This window comes from Tursiops truncatus, chromosome 4 (assembly GCF_011762595.2).
Source record: "Tursiops truncatus isolate mTurTru1 chromosome 4, mTurTru1.mat.Y, whole genome shotgun sequence".
Taxonomy (NCBI): domain Eukaryota; kingdom Metazoa; phylum Chordata; class Mammalia; order Artiodactyla; family Delphinidae; genus Tursiops; species Tursiops truncatus.
The window spans coordinates 37,010,620-37,031,711 of record NC_047037.1 but is presented as its reverse complement, the minus strand read 5'-3'; the positions used below and the strand labels follow the sequence as shown (position 1 = coordinate 37,031,711).

Here is a 21,092-nt window from a genome sequence, read left to right as displayed (position 1 = left end):
GAGAAGCAGTTTGTCCACATATCTGCTAAAGCAGGGCCCTCTGTTCTCAAATGAAGATCTGTGAACTCTGCATGTAATCCCACCATGTTTAAAAAAGAGTGGATATATGTATATGTATAACTGATTCACTTTGCTGTACAGCAGAAACTAACACAACATTGTAAATCAACTATACTCCAATAAAAATTAATTTTAAAAAAGTGCTGACAGAATAATTTGGAATCATATGATCAAGGACTACCTTCTTATTTTTGTATAACCTATATACTAGGCATATCTTCAGCTATTAAGAAGCATTGAATAATGACTACTAAATTGTTTTATACAAAGTTATATTAACAGCCATTCATTTGATGTAAATCAATGTCAAAGTATGTAAAAGAAATGTTAAAAATAAGAAAATGATGCTAGGAAAATGCAAACCAAAAGAAAGAACTCATGATCTTTATATCAGACAAGGAAAAACATATGCCAAAAACACTAAATGAGACAAAGAATGGAAATTTTTACGACAAAGGATTTGGTTCACAAGTTATAAAGATTAAGAATATCTATGCATCAAATTATATAGCAACAATATTCATAAAATGAAAACTTTAGGAGATACCAGGAAAAAAAGATAAGATACATTAGTTGTAGGAAATTTTAATTCACTTCTCTTGGGCCATAATACATGAAAGTAAAAAAATTTAAGTAAGGCTATAAGAAAGATCTTCCAAAATCTTTTTATGAAATTGTCATAAAGTTGGTATGAAACCTGACAAAGATAAAGACAAATCCCTCAAATATTGATGCAAAATTATTAAATAAAATATTAATAAACCAAACCCAGTAGCACATTAAAAAATTAATTTCCCAGGATGCAATAGGATATATTCCAGGAATGCAAAGATAACTGACATTAGGAAATTTGTGTCTATAATTTATCATATTAATAGATCTAAGGGCAAAAATAATATATCTATAAATTCTAAAAAGGCATTTAATGAAATTCATTATCCATTCTTGATTAAAAGATAAATTCAATAAAACAGGAATAGATTGGTACTTTCTTAACATTATAAAAAAACAGCATAATGCTGTTTATGCTGTTTCTTAACATTATAAAATATATCTTAACATTACAAAAAACCAGCATAATACTTACTAGAGAAATTCTAGGAGTATTTTCCTTAAAGTTAGGAACTGTACAAAACTTTCTAGTATAATGTAATTCTTTTACATTTTTCTAGAGATTCTAGCCAAAACAATTAATAAGATCAAATTAGCAAAAAGTTTAAAAAGGAGGAGGTAAAATTGCCATCTTTTGCAAATAACATGAGAACATAACTGGAAATCCAAGAGGATCAACTGAAAACACTCTAACATTAAAAGAATTCAGTGAATTGGTAGGGTATTAAATTAGTGTTCAGAAATTGGTAGATTTTATATAACAATGACCAGTTAGTGGAAATAGTCACCAAGAAGAACCAATTTAGAATGTCAATAGAAAGATAAAGTATCTAGATATATAAATAATCTGCATGAATAAATGTGCATGCTCTAGATTAAGAAATCTTTAAAATCTTTCTGAGGGACACAAAAGTGGACCTGAAAAGTAGAGAGGCATGCTGTATTCTTACATAGGAAACTCAGCATCATAAATATGTCAGTTATCCCTAAATTAGTTGAAATATTTTAATAAAAACATCATCAGAAATTTTCTTTCTGAACTAGGCAAGATGATTCTATAGCTCCTCTGTGTAGCAGCAGTAGTACTCACAGTAGTGATAATAACAACCAAGAAAAAATATAAAACAGAAGAGTAATGGAGAGACACCAATCTACTTCCACTTATAGGAATTTGTTCTATGCACATGCTCCTGTAAGTGTGAAGTAACTTGCATATGAAGTTAGACAACGCAACATTTTTCATAATTCCAAAGACTGGAAACTGCCTAAATGTTCATCAATAGGGGGCAAATTAAATACACTATGGTACCTCCTTACATTGGTATACTATCCTACCATAAACGTGAATGGCGAAACTCTTCATATGTTAGTTTGAAAAGATCTCCAAGATTCAGTATGAAGTGAGAAAGCAAGATGCAGATGTGTATGTCCATTTTGCTACCATTTGTGTGTAAAATAAGGAGTGGGGGAGTATATATGTATATGCACGTATGTATGTGTATCATATATTTCTCTACGTACATATGTACATTTGCTTGAATATGTATATAAAGTCTTTGTAAGGATACACAAGAAAGTAATAACTTGGTTCTTTGTGGGAGGGTAATGAGTAGGGGAAAAGGGAGGCTTTTATCTTATTTCCTATTTTTTAAATTAAATTTTAAATTAAGATTCATAAATATATTTTTTCACATAATTAAATTCTGAAAATTAGTGCCAACAAAATCTTCTTTCCTATTCAATTAAAACCAATGAGAATATTATGCTTAGTGAAATAAGTCAGAGAAATACAAATACTATATGATATCACTTATATGTGGAATCTAAAAAAATAATACAAATGAATGTATACAAGACAGAAACAAACTCACAAACATAGAAAACAAACTTGTGGATATCAAAGGGGAGAGGGAAGAAGGGAGGGACAAATCAGGGGTATGGGATTAACAGATATAAATCACTATATATAAAACAGATAAGCAATAAGGATTTACTATATAGCATTATACCCATTATCTTATAATAACCTATAATGGAATATAATCTGCAAAAATACTGAACCACTATGCTGTACACCTGAAACTAACACACCTGAAACTAACATAATATTGTACATTGTGATATATATATCAACTATACTTCAATTTTTAACAAATTAAATAAATGAATAAAACTAATGAACCTTTACTGGGCATCAACTATGTACCAGGTACGATTATATGTTCCGGAAGCACTGTGGTACACAATTTCCTCCTCTTCTTGGAGTCCAGAGAGCTTAGAGAAAATGTTATGGAGCAATCATATTAACCATCTTAGCATTTACATTTGGAATACAGGCTTCCTTCTGTCTATGGTATTGGTTCTGTTTCATCTGATTTTATGTATATTCCCTTTATTACATAAAGTAACCAATATGATGCTGCTTCATATTTGAAGATGATGCCATTAAAATAACCGCTTTTTACAAGAACAATTATGGCCAAAGATAGTGATTTTAGCCCAGTGGTGTTCTCTGTTATTTTCCTCCCCTGAGGATGGTTTCGGTTTTTCTGTTGCTGCAGAGATTTTTGGAAAAGTCAGCGTCACTTATTTGCCCTCTAATATTCCATTTTTCTCTATGACTTGGCTCTATAAGTACCTATTTGCTATATAAGTTCTGGCACAAGTAATAAGTCTGCTGCATTAAAATTAAAAATACACTCACCAACAAAGGAGAAAGGTAAAAGAAAATATAATAAACAGTCCACCAAACCAAGTGATGTTCATTCTAGGAATATGGTGATGGATTAATATCCGGAAATTTCATACTATATGATAACGTAACACTTCACATCCATAAGCCAAGTAAGGAAAAAAATGCTTGGTTACCTCTATAGATGCTGAAAGGACATGAAAAAAATTAAAACAAATATTTAAACTTTCAAAATAGAAAGTGGTGCATCTATATGATTTAAAACACAGTATTTTCTTGCTTTTGGCCATAAAATTGTATATATCAAAAATCAGGAACTAAAACCAGAAACTAAACCGCATTCTTTCTTTTATCCTTTTTATGTGAAATAGCTTAGGAAATTCTAGCTGACACAATAAGCCGTGAGATATATAAAAGGTGCAGATACAATACAGAAATCTTTCTAGTAAACCCAAGAGAATGATCAGAAAAAATACAATTAAGAAGGCTAGAGGGCTTCCCTGGTGGCGCAGTGGTTGAGAATCTGCCTGCCAATACAGGGGACATGGGTTTGAGCCCTGGTCCGGGAAAATCCCACATGCTGCAGAGCAACTAAGCCCGTGCACCACAACTACTGAGCCCATGTGCCACAACTACTGAAGCCCACGCGGCTAGAGCCTGCGCTCCGCAACAAGAGAAGCCACCGCAATGACAAGCCTGTGCACCGCAAGGAAGAGTAGCCCCCGCTCGCGGCAACCACAGAAAGCCTGCCCTCAGCAACGAACACCCAACGCAGCCAAAAATAAAGTAAATAAAATTAATAAATTTTTTTTAAAAAAGAAGACAAGCTAAACGGCTCGGTATCACACCTCGCCAGACTTCAGCGCAGCAATGGTGAAACCACGTCCCATCACTGCTCCGTGCAGGGAAGTGTATGTGGGACACATGCGAGACGTGCAACCGTGGCATCTCCTTCCACAGGCTTCCCAAGAAGGACAACCAGAGGCGAGGCTTGTGGCTGGCCAACTACCAGCGCCTGGACCCCAGTGGCCAGGGCCTGTGGGACCCGGCACCCGAATACATCTGCTTCAAACACTTTGAGGAGAACTGCTTTGAACTGGTGGGAATCAGTGGGTATCACAGGCTGAAGGAGGGAGCAGTTCCCACAATATCTGAGTGCTTCTCCAAGTTCCGCCCAACGACCAGGAGCCAGGGGCACAGTTACCCACTTGGACCTCCTAAAGTCAGCCAGCTCCGCCACGCAGTAAGCACTGCTCTGAGGGCTAAGGGCCCACAATGCCAACTTCTCCGCCTCCACCTCCTGACGTCACCTGCCTTCCGGCGGAAGAGGCGTCAGCCGCTGCCGCTTTGCCTACCTCCCCCACTGAGAGGCTGGAGGCTCGCCTCAGTAGCGCTTCTCAGACCTCTTGGGTCCCCTGGGCGCCCAGGCAGATGAAGCGGGCCGCAGCACTGATCCGGCACCCAAGCGGGAACCGGCAGCCGTCGCCTCTGGAGCCGAGGACCGCCTCCCCCTCGGCCTGCGTGCTGCGCCTCCCGCCACCCGCCGGAGCCTCCATCCAGAATGAGCCCAGCGACCGGGTGGGCAGCGGCCTGCTCTGGAAGCGGCGGGCTGAGGCCGCACCTGACGCCCTGGACAAGGCCCAGCGCCAGCTGCAGGCCTGCAAGCGGCGGGAGCAGAGGCTGACCAAGCTGCAGCAGGGGCGGCGCGGGAGAAGAGGGCCCAGGCGGCTGCCCGCCGGACTCTGCAGGAGCATGCGCAGGACTTTGCCATGCAGCTAAGCCGCAGCATGGCCTGAGCGAGGGGCTGCCCGTCAGGGTCCAGCCTCTGCCAAACTCAGAATCCTCCTGGAGAGGGACCTGACCTGAGCTGCGTTCACCAGACCTGCCAGATGCCAAAATAAATGGGGTTCTAGAAGGAAGCCCTGCTCTCTGGCTCAGCTCCCCACTCACCACCAGGCCTGCCTCATCGGAAAAACCCAAGAATGACGATTACTGACCTCCTGAGGCTGCTATGCTTGGCAAGTAGTGAGGGCCCTAAAATGACCTTTCTGGTCCCTGGAGGGCAGGGATGAGGCCTGTGGGGAGCAGGGGGACAGGCACGTGGGCAGCCATCCTGGCCTCGACCTGTGTCCTCATTTTCCTTCAGTTCAGCTGGAATGTGGAAGGCCTCCCCTCACCTGTGGTCATCAGGTAAGTGTGTGAGGTGACGTACAGCACACGTGACCTCTGCCTCTTGGGCCTCGGCCACAACGGCCCCAAGAGCACCACTGAATTCTTTCTAGTCCTGGAAACAGCCACACAGTGTTGTGAAATTTGCTTTTGGGGGCCCTCGGAGTACAACTTCATTGATTCACATTGTGCCTGGGAGAGTGGAACGGCCATTACAGGAGGCGGACGCAGAGCAGGGTTCGCAGGTGGTTCCCGAGCCCAAACTCTGAGGCCAGCTGAGGCGCATCTTGCACCGCCGGCTGCTAGCTTGCAGGTGGCTACAGGTGAACTCCCGTCGCCTCAGGGCCACCCGGTCACCAGCACACGGCACCCGGGACTCTTCAGCAAGGCCTGAGGAGTGGCAGGTGCTGCATTTACGCGGGGCACAACCAGAGGCAGGAAACGAACTCTAAGGCCCAGAAGGTAGACCATCTTTCCCTAAAGTGGCTTCCTGGCAGCTGGGGCAGAAGGGCGCTTGTTCCCAGAAGGAAGGCAGAGTGGTGGCTTCTGCACTGGGCTGGACTCTCAGCACCTTCTGCCGGGACAGGGAAGGACCCGGTGGGGTGGCCTGCCCTCGCTTTCCTGGCCCAGGCAGGAGCCTCCAGTGCAGCCCAGGAGCAAGGCAGCCACAGAGGGGCTGGGAGAGCCGGCTCCAGCCCCCCAGGGCTCCGCTCCGGTGGGGAGAGGCCAGAAGTCGGCCTGCATTCCTCCCACCGGCCTTCCAACTACCTGGCGGGGGCACCCCCGGTAGGGGTGGGGAGCTGCTGGCATGAACAGAGAACCAGGCAAGACTGGCTGATCCTGAGGCCTCTGGTGGCACGGCCAGGCCTCAGCTCCAGGAGACCGCGGACTGGAACCCACCAGTTGGGACTGTGGCAAGGTTTGTGTGTAGGTAGCACTGCTGTGGCTTTAATGGAGCAAGCCTATGACAAATACTTACGAGAGACAAAAAAAAAAAAAATTGAACAAGTAAACAGAAGAGACAGCCCTGAATTAGAACCTGATATACACATAAAACAATAACTAGGAGATGCATTATTCAGTGAATAATAATGGGAAAATTAGATGAGCTAATTCATAGAAAATGAACATCTTTACTTACTTCCATAAATGCCAGATAGACTCAAGAGCTAAGTGAATGGTTAAAAGATTAATTTCTAAAATACTAAACATTAAATGTTGTTGAGTTGTTTTTTTAATGTAGAAAAAATACAGGTAAATTTTTAAAAAATATTTATTTATTTATTTGGCTGTGCCGGATCTTAGTTGTGGCATGCAGGATTTTCGTTACCACGTGCGGGATCTTTTAGTTGCAGCATGTGAACTCTTAGTTGTGGCATGTGAGATCTAGTTCCCTGACCAGGGATCAAACCTGGGCTCCCTGCATTGGGAGTGTGGAGTCCTGGCCACTGGACCACCAGGGAAGTCTGCAGGTAAATTTTTATTAAACCTTTGAATAAAGAAAACATGAAGTTAATAAAAAGCTATTAAAGGAATCACAAAGAAAGGGAGGGAGGGAGGGAGGGAGGAAGGAAGGAGTGCATGTAGATGGAGATTTGTATGAGCATAGAGTACATCTGTCAAATACGTGAGAAATTGGTGAGCATGGTTTCCCCAGGGAAGGGAACTGACGTGACGGGGAGACTAACTTTTCAGTGTAAATCTTTTCCTTGTGTCTTTTGTATTTTTGTACCATGTCCATGTATTATCTTTTCAAAAAACTAAATAATTTAACTAACTTTAATTTCCAATTTAAAAAAGGAGAAACAATAAAGTCCCCAAAGACTGATAGATTTGGCTATCTAAAACCTTAGCATGTCAATAAGAGCAGCAAAACAACTAAAAATAATGTAACAAGGGTACATATTCACAACCAATATGCCAAAGGTTGACATAATATCCTTAATAGAAAAAGATATTATTTCACCAAAGAAGGACCAAAAAAAAAAAAAAAAATGAAGTCATTTAAGGAAAAATAGACATAAGATACAGTGGGCAATTCCCAAAGGAGGAAATACAAATGACAAATAAAACGTGTGAAAATATTCAACCTTCTGATCAAGAAATTCCAAGGAAAACAGCAATGAGATACTGTTTTTCACCGATCAAATTAGCAAAAATTGAAAATACTGTGTTCTTGCAAAGGTACAGTGGGCAGAGCTCGCTTTAACCCAACTGATGGGAGTCTAAATCAGTAAGACCTTTCTGGAAAATAGTTTGGCTGTATGTATCATGAGCCTTAAAATGTTCCTGAGTTTTGTCTCAGAAATTTCCACTTCTGGTGAATCTGGACTATACATAATCTACAGCATGGAGAGGGCTTCACGCGTAAGATATTTACTGCAACATTAGTTGTAAGAGTAGAAAAAAGATCAAGCTAGAGCCTGCAGTTGGACAGGAAAGCCCCACCACTTCCTGGCTCTAATGGCACATGATGGTGCAAGAGTCTAAGCTCTTCCCTGCTCTGTTTTGTGTTCAGTTTTACCAATCCACCACACAGAGTTCACAGGCCGATTTTCCAAGTTAAAGTGATGGACCTATTTTTCACATTTAGATTTTTTGAAGGGTCATATTACCTCTCCATAAAGATCATTAGGTATTTGAGGAAGAATTAAAATAGGAGAATGGAAGGAAATTTGGTTGGGGAGAGCTACAATGGACTTGGTAGTTATTTGAATTGAAAAGGAAGAGATGAAATGATAAGTTCTGTTATGTGCAGAAAGAGAGAGAACACTCCTGAGGGGAAATTGGAGAGTAATTTGAAACATTTCACAAAAGTTGCTGAAATGTCAGAGCAAAAAGTAAACCCTGACCTCTAATGAACTTAGAAACTGAAATAGCCTGAAATTTGAACCCACGTGCAAGTGAATAATTAAGCTCCTTTGGACTCTCTCTGCTCCCTGTCTGTGTATCTGGGATAGTACAAACCTGCTCCATTTTAGCACGTTTGCAAATCTGCCTAGTCCACAAAGTACTCATCTCCAAAGAAGGAGGTATTGCATTGGGCTTTACAACCTCATCCTTTAAAAGCCGCAGTGTGGCACACCCATTTGCTAAGTGACTGAGTTCATATTTTGTAGGTCCTTCAAAGGATAACTTTCCAGAGTACTATTTAACATGAAGGTTTTCTTTCAAACAGGATTACCAAACCAATAACAATGACCAAGCAGTGGTTGAAATCTGTATCACACGAATCACAACAGCCATCAGAGAAACAGAGTCGATTGAAAAGCATGCAAAGGCCCTTGTGGGGCTCTGGGACTCCTGCCTGGAACACAACCTGAGACCGTCCGGGAAAGACGAAGACACTCCCCACGCAAAAATCGCGTCTGATATCATGAGTTGCATTTTACAGGTACGTCAGTGTTCAGCATCATGCTATTTGAGACCGGCTTGGCAGCTTAGGTGAGCACGTGGTGTCTCTGAACCGAGAGCCAATGTTTCTGTAGCATTCAGATACTGTAAAAAGACACCACCAACCATCAGTAGCTAAGCTGAGCAGGCTGGTAATTAATAAACCGGGAAGGTTGTACCGAGCCCCTACTGTATGCAAGACACACTGAGGGGAATTCAAAGTAACACCACAGCAAGCTCTGATCTATTTGGAGAGATAAGACGTGTACATATAAAAAGCTAACAGTAAAGCACTGTGTGTCCAGGTCCAAATGAGGAACATTGGAAAATTCAGAAAAGGAGACCAAAGAGGGGGTAGAGTCTGAGTTGAGGGGCAGTGAGCTTGGAATATGTGGAGAGAAGCGGCTAAGTCATTTTTAAGTGCATTTCTATATGTACTGTGAATTTTCCATTATAATAATATTTGCCTGTTCTGACCATGTTTAAGTTCTTTCCTTTGGCATAAACATGAATTTGGAATTTTGGCTTAGCCATGAAATAATTATCTAAAATTAAAATGTTGGACAAGTCACATAACTTCTAAGCCACGGTTTCCTCCCTACAAAATGCAGATGAAGTGACATTGTGACAAATTTTACCAACCAGTAATGTTGATAGTTGTTTCTTTAAAAAGAATTCTGTGGTCAAATAAGTTGGGAAACACTGAATTCAGTTTTTCCCTTTTGAGCTGTCACAATGTTTCATAGCACATTAAAAGCTCTGAAAAGTTCTGCAATAAAGAAAGCTGGTTAATTGTTTAGAACAGCATTTTGCAGTCTGATTTGACCATGTAACTTCCTTCCCCATCTCACCCCAACACAACGTTTATGAGCATCCCTCAGAACTAGTGTTCTATTGAGCATAGGTCAGGAAATTCCAGCTATGTTAAAGTGTTTAGCACTGTGTGTAGCAGCTAATATTAGCTTCCTTTCTTCTGTTTTTCCTCACAGTTGTCTGTGTTTAACTGAAGCATATTGCATTTTGTCTGCTCAGTTCCAGGACTGGTCAACTGAACAAAAGAGTCTCCACACACTATCATACTGTTTTTCCTTTGTCCCCAGGGTTAGAGATGGGAGGGGAGGAAATGGGAATTTCAGCGAAATTAATGGAAGATTAATGCTTTTGGATATAATAACAAAGACCTAACACACCTTTTCTTCATTGATTATTCTTCTATTTTTATCTTGAGTATTTATTAATTTTTAAATTTTATTTATTTTTTATACAATTTTTAAAGGTTACACTCCATTTATAGTTATTACAAAATATTGGCTATATTCCCAGTGTTGCACAATACATCCTTGAGCCTATCTCTCACTCAATAGTTTATACATCCCACTCCCCTACCCCTATGTCGCCCCTCCTCCCCTCCACTGGCAACCACTAGTTTGTTGATTATTCTTGACTATGTTATTGAAATACATCAGAAACCTAGATTATTTCACTCCAAAGTGCCACTCCAACAGACATTCAGACAGAAACTCATAAATCAGCCCGATTCTCCAGCTCCCCCTGTGATTTCAAAACCACTGGTCTAGATTCCAGCAGCACTGTCCAACAGAAATACAATGCAAGCTACAAACATTAGCCACATATGGAATTTAAAATTTTCTAATAGCCATATTAAAAAGAGGTGAAAACAGATTAAATTGATTTGATATTATATTTTCCTTAACCCAATATATCCAAAACATTATTTCAACATGTAATAAGTGTAAAAATTAATGAGATGTTTTACTTGTTTTGTCTACTAAGTCTCATAAATCCATTGTGTGTGTTAGCATGTGTTACTTTGCACTGGTCACAATTCAGGGGCTCAGTAGGTTCACTCGGCTCCTGTGTTGGTACAGTTCTAGAGAGTCTGGAAGGCTTTCTGGATGGAGATCGAATTTGAAAGGGTTATGAGCAATTATCGGGAATTTTACCAGGTAGGAAAAGTGGAGTGAGAGAACATTCCAAGTAGACAAAACAGATTGTACAAAAGTCCAAATTTGTGAAATGAGACCCAGATCAGAGAACTAAGCAGGCTGACCTTCCAAAATGCCCCAAAGTCTAACATAAAGGGGTGTTTCATTCTGGGTAAGGCATTATGTCTCCTACTTTAAAAAGGGGATGGTGGGGAGCAAATAAAAACGTGAAACTCACTGCTGATCAATGAGAATGAGTTTGTAAGATTGTTGAGAGCAGGGCCCTGAGGACAAGCACTGACATTTTGGGAAAGGACAGAGAAAAGGGCTAAGGGTTAGGCGTCTTGGTTGAGAGGGACAAGTGAGTCACAGGAGTGGGAGATTCTAACCTGTAGGGCCAGTGTGGTCACAGGGCGTCCATTGTGTGCCCTCTGAGCAGGCAGAAGGTGTAATAATGGAAGATGGAAAGGCCTAAATGTAAACTTGCCTTTTTCAGAGCAAAGTGCAGCAATTTGTCCAGGCTACCCCTAGGGGTGTGGTCCCAGAAAGTCATTTCCCACGAACCAAAGGCAAGCCTGTGGTTGCAGCTTTGGCATTTAGCTTTCAATCAGATTTTAAGGGAAACATTTTGGCCTGCGGTAAATATTGAAAAGAAGATTTTGTCCTACTTGTAAAATAGGTTCTTGTGGGAAACATGTAGAAATCCAGATGACTCATATTCTGTTTTGTTTTTTCAGTAAAATAAAACAGTAGGTCAACTTTAAAGTCAACCACTCAACATTTTTAGCTACACACACACAAAGATTCCCTCTCCGCCCACCTTACCTCCCAAGATAAGCAATCCCAGCCTCACACAACCTGATCAAGCAAGGGCCCACCAGTTCTTCTGCCCGTATTCTTAAACATTTTTTTTTTTTCTGGCCACTTTGCTGTCATTTGAAGCTAAATATGTTCACACACACACAAGAAAAAACCTTTTTTTTTCCCTAAATTTCCTTTTTCAACCTACGCTCAAACCTACTTCAGATGACCATTCCTATTCTACTTTTATATCTTTTTTTTTTTTTTTTTTTTTTTTTTTGCGGTACGCAGGCCTCTCACTGCCGCGGAGCACAGGCTCCAGACATGCAGGCCCAGCGGCCACGGCCCACGGGCCCAGCTGCTCCGCGGCACGCGGGATCCTCCCGGACTGGGGCACGAACCCGCATCCCCCACATCGGCAGGCGGACCCGCAACCACTGCACCACCAGGGAAGCCCCCTATTCTACTTTTAATAATTAGTGGTTATACTGCTTTCTTTTCTTGGTCCTAACTGTATGAACTTGCAACATTTACCTCAAAATAGTTTTAAAGTTTTCAGAATTCACCTTCTATACCTTCCTCAATGCAGAATCTGTACATGTATGAGGCATGCACTTGTGAGTTCTGGTTTCTTTTGTGGTGGGTGATACTATCCTGCCATCCCACCCTGTGTCCTTAGACTTCTGTAAAATGAAGGATGAATCAGGTGAGCTCTCAGATCACCTCCTAGTCTGAAATTCTGACTCCCTTAGGAGATGCTGAGAGGTAGAACAAAAGGCTTTAGAGCTTGAGGGCCTTAGAATCAGATACTCTTGGTCTTGTATCAGTGAGAGATTGGCAAGTTATTTAATCTCTCCAAGCCTCTGTTCTGCCATCTGTAAAATGGGCATAACAATACTTGCTGCTCACGAAGAACAATTTTATTATAAAAGCAATCTCCATTTGTGATCCAGCCACTATCTGGAAGTACCTATTTCAAACCACAGCTTCCTCTGACCAGGGTTCTGTATGGAGTTGGCCAATGCTTATTTGTTTGCCTGTAGAAAAATCCTGAAAGAGTAGATACCCCTCTCCCCCTCCACAAAGCACATTACATTCTAGGATAAATCAAAACCTGAAGAGGGTTGAAGAAAATACACATGCATCTCAAGGGGGTTGTAATTACTGACATAACTGATGGGCTAGAATGAAATTCTAGAGAACTGACAGACCAACCATCATGATGTTGAGAGCCAATGCCTGGTTTTCTCCTCAGTACAAGTTATAGTGGTTTCAGCCTCTTCCCCAACCAACCATATCGCTTAGCAGAGCTAATGCCAAGTAAGCTCTGGCTTTTATCTCTTCCTCCACATCTTCTCACACTGTTGATGATCATTTGAAGAGGGAGATAGCCAAAGCAGGGAGGAGGGAAGAATGAAATAGCCACCAAATTCACTGTGGGAAAATGCGAAAGTATCTGTTTTTCCTTCTTTATAGAAGGACCCCCCACTATCCATTCACCTTGATTCCACGCTTCAGTTTTCTTATTTCCTCTTCCCCAGTTAATGCTGCATGAAGATTCAAAATCTGTCCCTGGCTGGCATGCAAAATGCCTTAGGCAATGTTGAGAGCATTTCCTTTTCAGCTCTCAGAGGCAGGACTGGTCATGTTCATCTAGAAGTTTATTCAATAGGCAATCCCAGCTTTACCATTTACTGGCAGGGTGATCTTGGGCATTTCATCTTTCTGTGCCCTAATTTCCTCATCTATAAAATGAAGGTAAGAGTAGCTGCCTCATGAGTTTGTTGTGAGGATTAGATGGATAGACATTAAAAAATAGACATAAAATATTTAAGACACAGGAAGTGCTGTATGAGGATTAGCTCTGGTTGGTATTGTCATCATTATCATCTGCAGGAAACTCTAAAATAGCATCAACACTTTGTCATTTAATTATTTATTTTAGCCATCGTTCATTGCCTGTCTCCCCCTGGCCAAAATAGAAGCTTAGTTTCATTCACTGATATGGTCCCATCACCTAGAACAGTGAATGGCACATAGTTGGTGCTCAAGATCATATTTACTGAATGAATCAATTAATGGACAAATGAACACATGAGTAGCTCAGGAGACCTGACTGCCCTCTGGCTTTTGTACTAGCCGTGCTTCACCCCAGAGTGGGCTCCAGTACCATTTCCTCACTTAATGCTGCATAAGACAGGGGCATGAAATGGGAGAAGATTGGGACACCCCCCTACCCCCCAGGTTCCTGAGACCCACTCCCTTATTGCCTGTCAGAAAATACACTGGGAAAACTTAAGTGGATGCCATTTAGATTTTATATATAGCCATGCTTCTAAGAACCAAGCATTTTATATATAAATCCAAAATTTGATTTATCTGATCCATGATGGGGATGAAAGACAATAAAATAACCATTTTAATATATGGTATTTAATATTTCTTGAGATTACTCTTTTACGGCTCTTAGTTGAATTCAAGGCCTGAGACCAAAGAGCTTTTTAGTTGCTATCACCTCAGATATCTATCTCTTTTACTTAGCTTTATTCTTTTCAATTATAAAACACTGGGAAACCTTCCCAAAGTGCATTTTCCAAAGGAAAATCTCCACCAACAGCTCAAATTGGTGCTAATCTAGTCAAGAAATAGAATTCTTGGCATCTGTAGAACAAAGCCCTCTTGTTTTGCTTCTACTGCTAGATATAACTGTCCCTGTGAGCAAGTCTTTATTGCTACCTTGTACTTCACTGAATTGTTCCCTGAGTACTGAGTATTGAATTGTGCGTAAGAAGATACACATGCCATCATGCTCACATCTGCATGGAGGGACAAGATGTAGCATAAGCTCTGGCATTAACAGTTGCTGTTAAAGTGGTTTATTTGTACGAGCAATCACAGGGGCTTTGTCTGCATGTATACCATTAGCATTCCTGGGATCCAGATAATCATAGAGATAAAATAATTTCAGGGGCCTGAGATCTACTGCATTAGCAAATCCTTTTGCTTCACCTGAGAGCAAAGCTCAGCCATTAGAAGGAGGTCCATAGGGCCCATGTTTGCCCAGCCTCACCTTGGCCTACCAACCCCTCACTCATATCCTGTTGCTGTCACTAGTGCCCATGGTCTCTTGAGACACTAGGAACTGTCTAGATGCTGTTTAGAGATTGAGAGCCTTTGGTGGCAATTACTTGGTGTTTATATGAACTGTTTGCTCTTTGCTTAATGTTTCACTTCTCTTCTCATTTGAGAGATTTCCAGATGACATATGTGGGAGGAAAACAGAAAAATTGAGTGTGTTATAGTTTTGTTTTTTAATAATGATATTATACATTAAAAATTTTTTTAATAATTTTCACGTGGAACCACACTTCAAAGACTTCAATAGCTGCCCACTATTTTTCCCTAAGACATCTAGAATTGTTGTAAAAAACATATGACCAAATTGGTTAAGACAGCCTGTTCTTTCATTGTTGCTGGCAAACGTTAGCTCATTCCCAAGGTTTAAAAACATTAGTTGCTGTTAATATGATTTTCACTGATCTTTTACTATGCCTGTCAGTGTTCACAGTTAGTAGGAAACACTTGAGTTGTACTTCCAATGCCACCATCGTGGTTTCTCAAAACGTTACAGGTAAATATGCTTAGAGACATTTTCCTCCAATGGAAGGTGTATACTTCTCTAGCTGCAAGTTGTTTTGACTAAAGACAGAAAAGATAAAGTAACTGGGCCATGATACTCTTTGTTGGAAAGCTCTAAGAAGAATTGTGTGATTGTGTTCCACTCTCAAAACTACAGCTTTGGCAACCATGACAGGGACAAAGATATGTCATGTAAAAGGTAAACTAGCAAAAATCTACACACTATGGAGAGATTGGGGCAACCCAAGAAAATTGATAGATGAGACGGAAGCGTTTGGGAAATACTCTGTTCAAATTGGAGTATAACTTAAGTGTAACCTTAAGGGAGCGGGCATAGAACAAGATTATAACAGAGAAAATCGACAAATCATTCGGGCTTCCTAAACACCTCATGTCTGAAGTGCATGTCAACAAAAACAGCATGCTCAGTATGAGGTCATTATTTTGACACATTTCCTCAGCACTGTCTGGGGGTGGGGGTGAAGGGTGGGTAGAGACTTAGTCTGATGGAGAGGAAAGTTCCAATCACCAGACATGGGGATTCGGCTGTAGGGCAGGACCGTTAGGTTTCACCATGGCGTAGATGAAATAGCCCTCAAGATATTCCTTTGCTCTGATCTGCTCTTGTGCCCATGAGTGAACATTCTGGTTAGTAATCTGGCTCCTGATTTCCTAATGGTGTGAAAGGGTCTGACCTGAAAACACTGTCACTGTGAGAGAGTAAATTGGCTTACCTGATCATGCACCAGCCTTTTGGAAATCCCTCGGTGTGAGTTTCCCTCAGTGGATGCAAACAGTTCTGTAAGGCCTGGCCAAGTACACAGGCAGACTTCTAATGCTGAAGGGTGGGGAGCAGCCAGCCTCCCAGGGATGCCTGACAGCTCATCACTCCAATAATGGCCCAGTCTAATCAGGCACAGTTAAATTACCAGGAGGGGAGACACTCTAGATAAAGCCTGATCTGAGAGAAGTCTGGCTGCAGGCCCTGGTTCTGATAGTTAGATGGTGTTAGGAACTCTTAAGAAGGATAAGACAGAGACTTACTGAGTGGAACTGATACATAAACACATGATTCGTCACCAAGGAATAGGGTCAGAGCTTTCATCATGGCTGACTTCATGGTGAGACATCAACTTAGGTTGTTGAATACCTATTTTCTCTGCTCAGGAGTCAGACTGATCCTTGAATCTGAAAAATGGGTGGAACTACAGGAATGGATTATGGATTTATCAGGTCTATTTTTGTTTCTAGGGACTGGGAAGAAAAAAAGTTTAAGCATAAGAGACTTAACTGGCTCACTTAGAAAAATTTAGGGATAGAACTGGCCTCAGGCACAGCCTAATACATGGGGCTCAAATGATGCCACCATGTTTCTCTTAACTTGTCTCAGATAGATCCATGTTGCCTTGAATCTCATACAGATTCTCTCCTACTGAGGTCACAAAATGACAGCTACTCTTTTTTTTTTTTTTTTTTTACTGTATTGTTTATTTGTGGCAAACTGTTTTTTTCGTTTGTTTGTTGGTTTGTTTCTTGCGGTACGCGGGCCTCTCACTGTTGTGGCCTCTCCCGTTGCGGAGCACAGGCTCCGGACGCGCAGGCTCAGCGGCCATGGCTCACGGGCCCAGCCGCTCCACGGCATGTGGGATCCTCCCGGACCGGGGCGCGAACCCGCGTCCCCTGCATCGGCAGGCGGACTCCCAACCACTGCGCCACCAGGGAAGCCCTGACAGCTACTCTTGATCTTCCATTCTCAGCATTTTGAATACAACAGAAGAGAGAGAGTCTCTTTCACAGAGACCTTGAATGGCTCCTGCATTATAATTGGGTAACTTGCCCATCCCTGAACTTATCATTTGGAAATGTGATTCTCTGGTTGGTCAGCGTCTGAGTCATTTGACGGCCCGTGAAGCTAAGGGTGTAAATGCCTTCATTAGAAGTACCTGGGAGGTGGCCGTAGAAGTCCTATTTGCTAAGGAGTGTGTAACAACTCACCTGCCCAATCAACTAGCCCTGAAAATGGATGGCACTGGAGGCCATTGCTGGCAGTTGGTGACCCAAGCAAGAAGGTGGGAGCGAGCAGGCCCTTTCCCAACCCCATCACCTGCCCTTCCTCCTTCCCACCACATTGTGTTCCCAATCATAACTACCACTATAGATTTGTATTTTCTTCATTAGTTATTCAACTTGACAAATGTTTATTGAACACCTGCCATAAACCTAGAATTGTGGGAGGTATTAGAGGGGATAATCTATGGGTAGAAAGATAGAAGCATTTTTCACATGAACGGTCAGAGAAAAACAACCACTTTTTATTTCTAATGTAGTAATGTAAAGTTGAACAAATTGTGCACTGTGCAACTTTTGCTTTATAGTTAACCTAAGGGGTGGGGTTGATGGTTAGAATGGTTAATGGTAGGGAAGACATATCATTCATTTGTAAGAAAACAATTTGTATTTTCCAAATAGTATTCCCTAATTAGGTAATTGAATGCTGATGGCACTATTGTGTATGTAAGGATATTGATGTTCAGTCACAAAGTACATCAAAAAGAGAATTATTTCAGGATCCAGAATTCCTTTAGTTTTTAGCCTTACGTTCATTCATCTTTTTCCTTCCGAATCTCAGTCGAAACTTTAGTTTTTAACATACAGTCAGGAAGCAACTGATTCAACATTCCGTAGGTTTTTTTTCTCAAGTATAAATCTAAGTTATTCCTCTCATCAGTGACTCCTGATCACCCTAAAGATCAATTCCAAACTCCTTAGCATGGTGCCAGACCTTTCATAATCAAGCCTGTTTACCTCTCCAGTCCCCCTCTCATCTCCTACCCCAGCTTTCCCATGTGTACCCCACATCATCCATACTGAACTATTTACAGTTCCTCAGATGCACAAGTTCTCTCACCTCTCTGCTTTCACACACGCTTTTGCTTTTGTCCACTCCTTTCCTAGCTATCTCCCAGCCATTTCCTCTTCATCCACCAGGTCTCAGGGAAGACATCACCTCCTCCAGGAAGTCTTCCTTGACACCCCCTTCAGACTGGATTAAGCGCTCCTTTTTTGCTCCCTTATCCCCCTGCACATTCCTTATCATGGCCCTCATTAGCCTATGCTATTAAGCGCCAGTTTGCCTCGAAGTCTCCCTAACAAGAACAAGAGTTCCCAGAGTTCCCAAATACAAGGAAAATAAGGCGGGCCCTGTGTTTTCACAGCTGCACTCTGAGAGCTTAGCTCAATAAATATTTTTCGGATGAATGAATAAATGAATAAAGAATGAACCACTTATTATTTGTTGATTTCTTATATTTCCTCAGAATTACAACCGGCCCCCTGTGATGGCATTAGCCATCCCTATTGCAGTGAAATTCCTCCACAGAGGCAACAAGGAACTGTGCAGGAATATGTCCAACTACCTGTCCCTGGCTGCAATTACCAAGGCAGACCTCCTGGCCGATCACACAGAGGTTATAGTAAAGAGCATACTCCAAGGTATGGTGCAACGGCTGAGCTTGGGGACGTGTTTTAACAATCATTTTAAAGTATTTTCATGAAGCAGTTATGGTTTGTGCAAAGTAAGACTTTGAGTATTGAGAGGTACGTTAGATTCTCTGCTTTGCCACTAGGTGGCTGGGGAACATGGATAAGGTTACTTGAGCTGACTGAGTCGGGGTCTCTTCACCAGGCAGATGAATTCTTTGGACTCATTAGATGAGTCGCACGCTTCCTCTCAACTCTTCGTGTCTCATTTGGAGAACTGTGTTTTCCGTGCTTCTGGTAATCTTGTCCAACTACCAACTGTGCAGAACCTGTCTGTACTAAGTGGAATGTGTCCCACTGCTGTCGGTGGCAGATGGAAAAGCTCTTCATCCTTTGTTTTCCAAAAGCACAAAATGCTAGATAAAATACACCAGAGAATGTGTAAAGACCTCTTAAATGTGAACACGATTTGGGACTGATTTATAATTGTGTTAAATACTACCATAGAGTATCAAATGAGGACATCCCTGTTAATGTTTTCATATTTGTATGAAAGAGATCAAGTTAGTGCAGTCAGAATATTCTCTTTTCTTGTATTGTTTTCCTTTGGTTTTAGATCTATCAGAAACCTTTTTTTGTTTGTTTGTTTTTGGTTTGGGATCAAAGAGCAATATATGGTATTATTTGATAGGTACCCAAATATCCCCAGCCATATAATGTCTGAGGTCCATGAGTATCTTGGCCCACATTTGACTGCCACAGGCCCACATACTCAAATGGAGCATCCGCCTTCTGGAAAGTGCTCCCAGACCAAGTATTTCTGAAAGGCCCCAGTATTCTCTTCTTGCCACAGCATAGTGTGGTGATGCCCATCTCTGCCACTCTGAGCCCAGCAAACTCTGTGGACTGCTACCATGGAGGCCCCAGGAATGGACTTGCCCCACACTGTCCTGCCTGGGATGGCAGCCTCTGTCCCTTTGTGCTGTTACCCCTGAAGTTTCAGAAGCCACCAGTCCTCAGTCCACTGTGGTAGGATGGGGAAGAGAACCTGTCTTTCCCCTTTGTGTTAGGCTTTGGTAGACAGCCAGAGCAAGGTTGCTTGGCTCCCAGTGTCAAAGTATGGTACTGAGTTCGCAGTAGAATATGTTGTTCCATTTGATCTAAAACTCTCTCTTTCTTCCCTGGGCTCAACTATCCACCCAAGAGTCAGGCTAGTAACAAATTAGTCCACCAGTTCTCAAAATTTCTACAGCCCACCAAGGACCAAGATTTTGTTCACCATACCAGACATTCCCAAGAAGAGCTCTTAGTACCTGCCCCCAACCCTGGACATCTGACCAGCCACCCCAGTGGTCTGCCAGATGCCCAGTTTGTCTGAACCCCAACCATGACAGTGGGGTTTGGCTACAGGACTGAACTGCTAATTCCTCTTTATGCATGATCTAAATTTGCTAAAAGTCCAGGAAAACAATTATGCTTTTTTCACCACCTTGACTACATATTTGGTACACATTTTATAGAAATTACAGACACACACGCCACACATTTTAAATCCATGATAGTTAGACTTGCAAGTAACTGATTTATGAGGGGAAAAAATGGAATTGTCTCTTTGCACCTGCCAAGAACTTAACTCATGTATTTGTTTTGTTTTGTTTTTTTGAAATGCACTTTCAATGACAAAGAAATCTTTTGAAACGCAAAATACGCTTTCTGAATTAACGGCTAGTATTTAAAATAAACAAATGATTTCGTTTATTTGATCTGGCACTATGAAAATCATCATAAAATAAATGAAAATTTAACCTATAAAAGGTTGGGACTAAATATTTCAGGGTCAGATTTTTAGGACTGATGTGTGTGTAAAACTCTGCAATCACTCACATAAGCCTATCAAACTCTGATTTGCAAAATGGAAGGGATCTTTGTGTCTCTGAGTAGTAAGTTTCCTGCTCTGCAAATCTCTGTCATATATCCCCTGCAAAACAGCCTTAGGAGGCATCATTGGGATTTCTTTTTTCTTTACATGTAGTTTTCTCCCCTTTCGATTTTCCTCCTTGATTTATATTATCCTAATCCTTATTCTCCCATTTTTCTACTTCTGCAGAAAATGCTAAAGTGTTAGAGTTATTTGATTTGATCTGCTTTTATTAGACTAGAATTGTAAAATTGTAGAATCTTAGGTTGATTCAGCTCAGTTACCCGGGCAGTGCATGAATCCCCACAAAATTGTCATCCATTCAGTGATAACAATAATAATTATAATAACAGTAATAACTACAATGGCTAGAATTTATTTC

General features: G+C 41.5%; 1 protein-coding gene and 1 pseudogene across 1 annotated transcript in view; both read left to right on the top strand.

Moving 5' to 3' along the window:
• The window catches only part of VEPH1 (ventricular zone expressed PH domain containing 1), a 214,913-nt gene that overhangs the window by 21,172 nt on the left and 172,649 nt on the right, over positions 1-21,092 (top strand). The window contains exons 3-4 of the mRNA XM_019946334.3: positions 8,712-8,927; positions 18,630-18,804. Coding sequence (XP_019801893.1) covers positions 8,712-8,927; positions 18,630-18,804 — 391 coding nt within the window. The remainder of the gene's footprint in view (positions 1-8,711; positions 8,928-18,629; positions 18,805-21,092) is intronic.
• On the top strand, positions 4,278-5,160 carry LOC109551854 (THAP domain-containing protein 7 pseudogene; annotated as a pseudogene).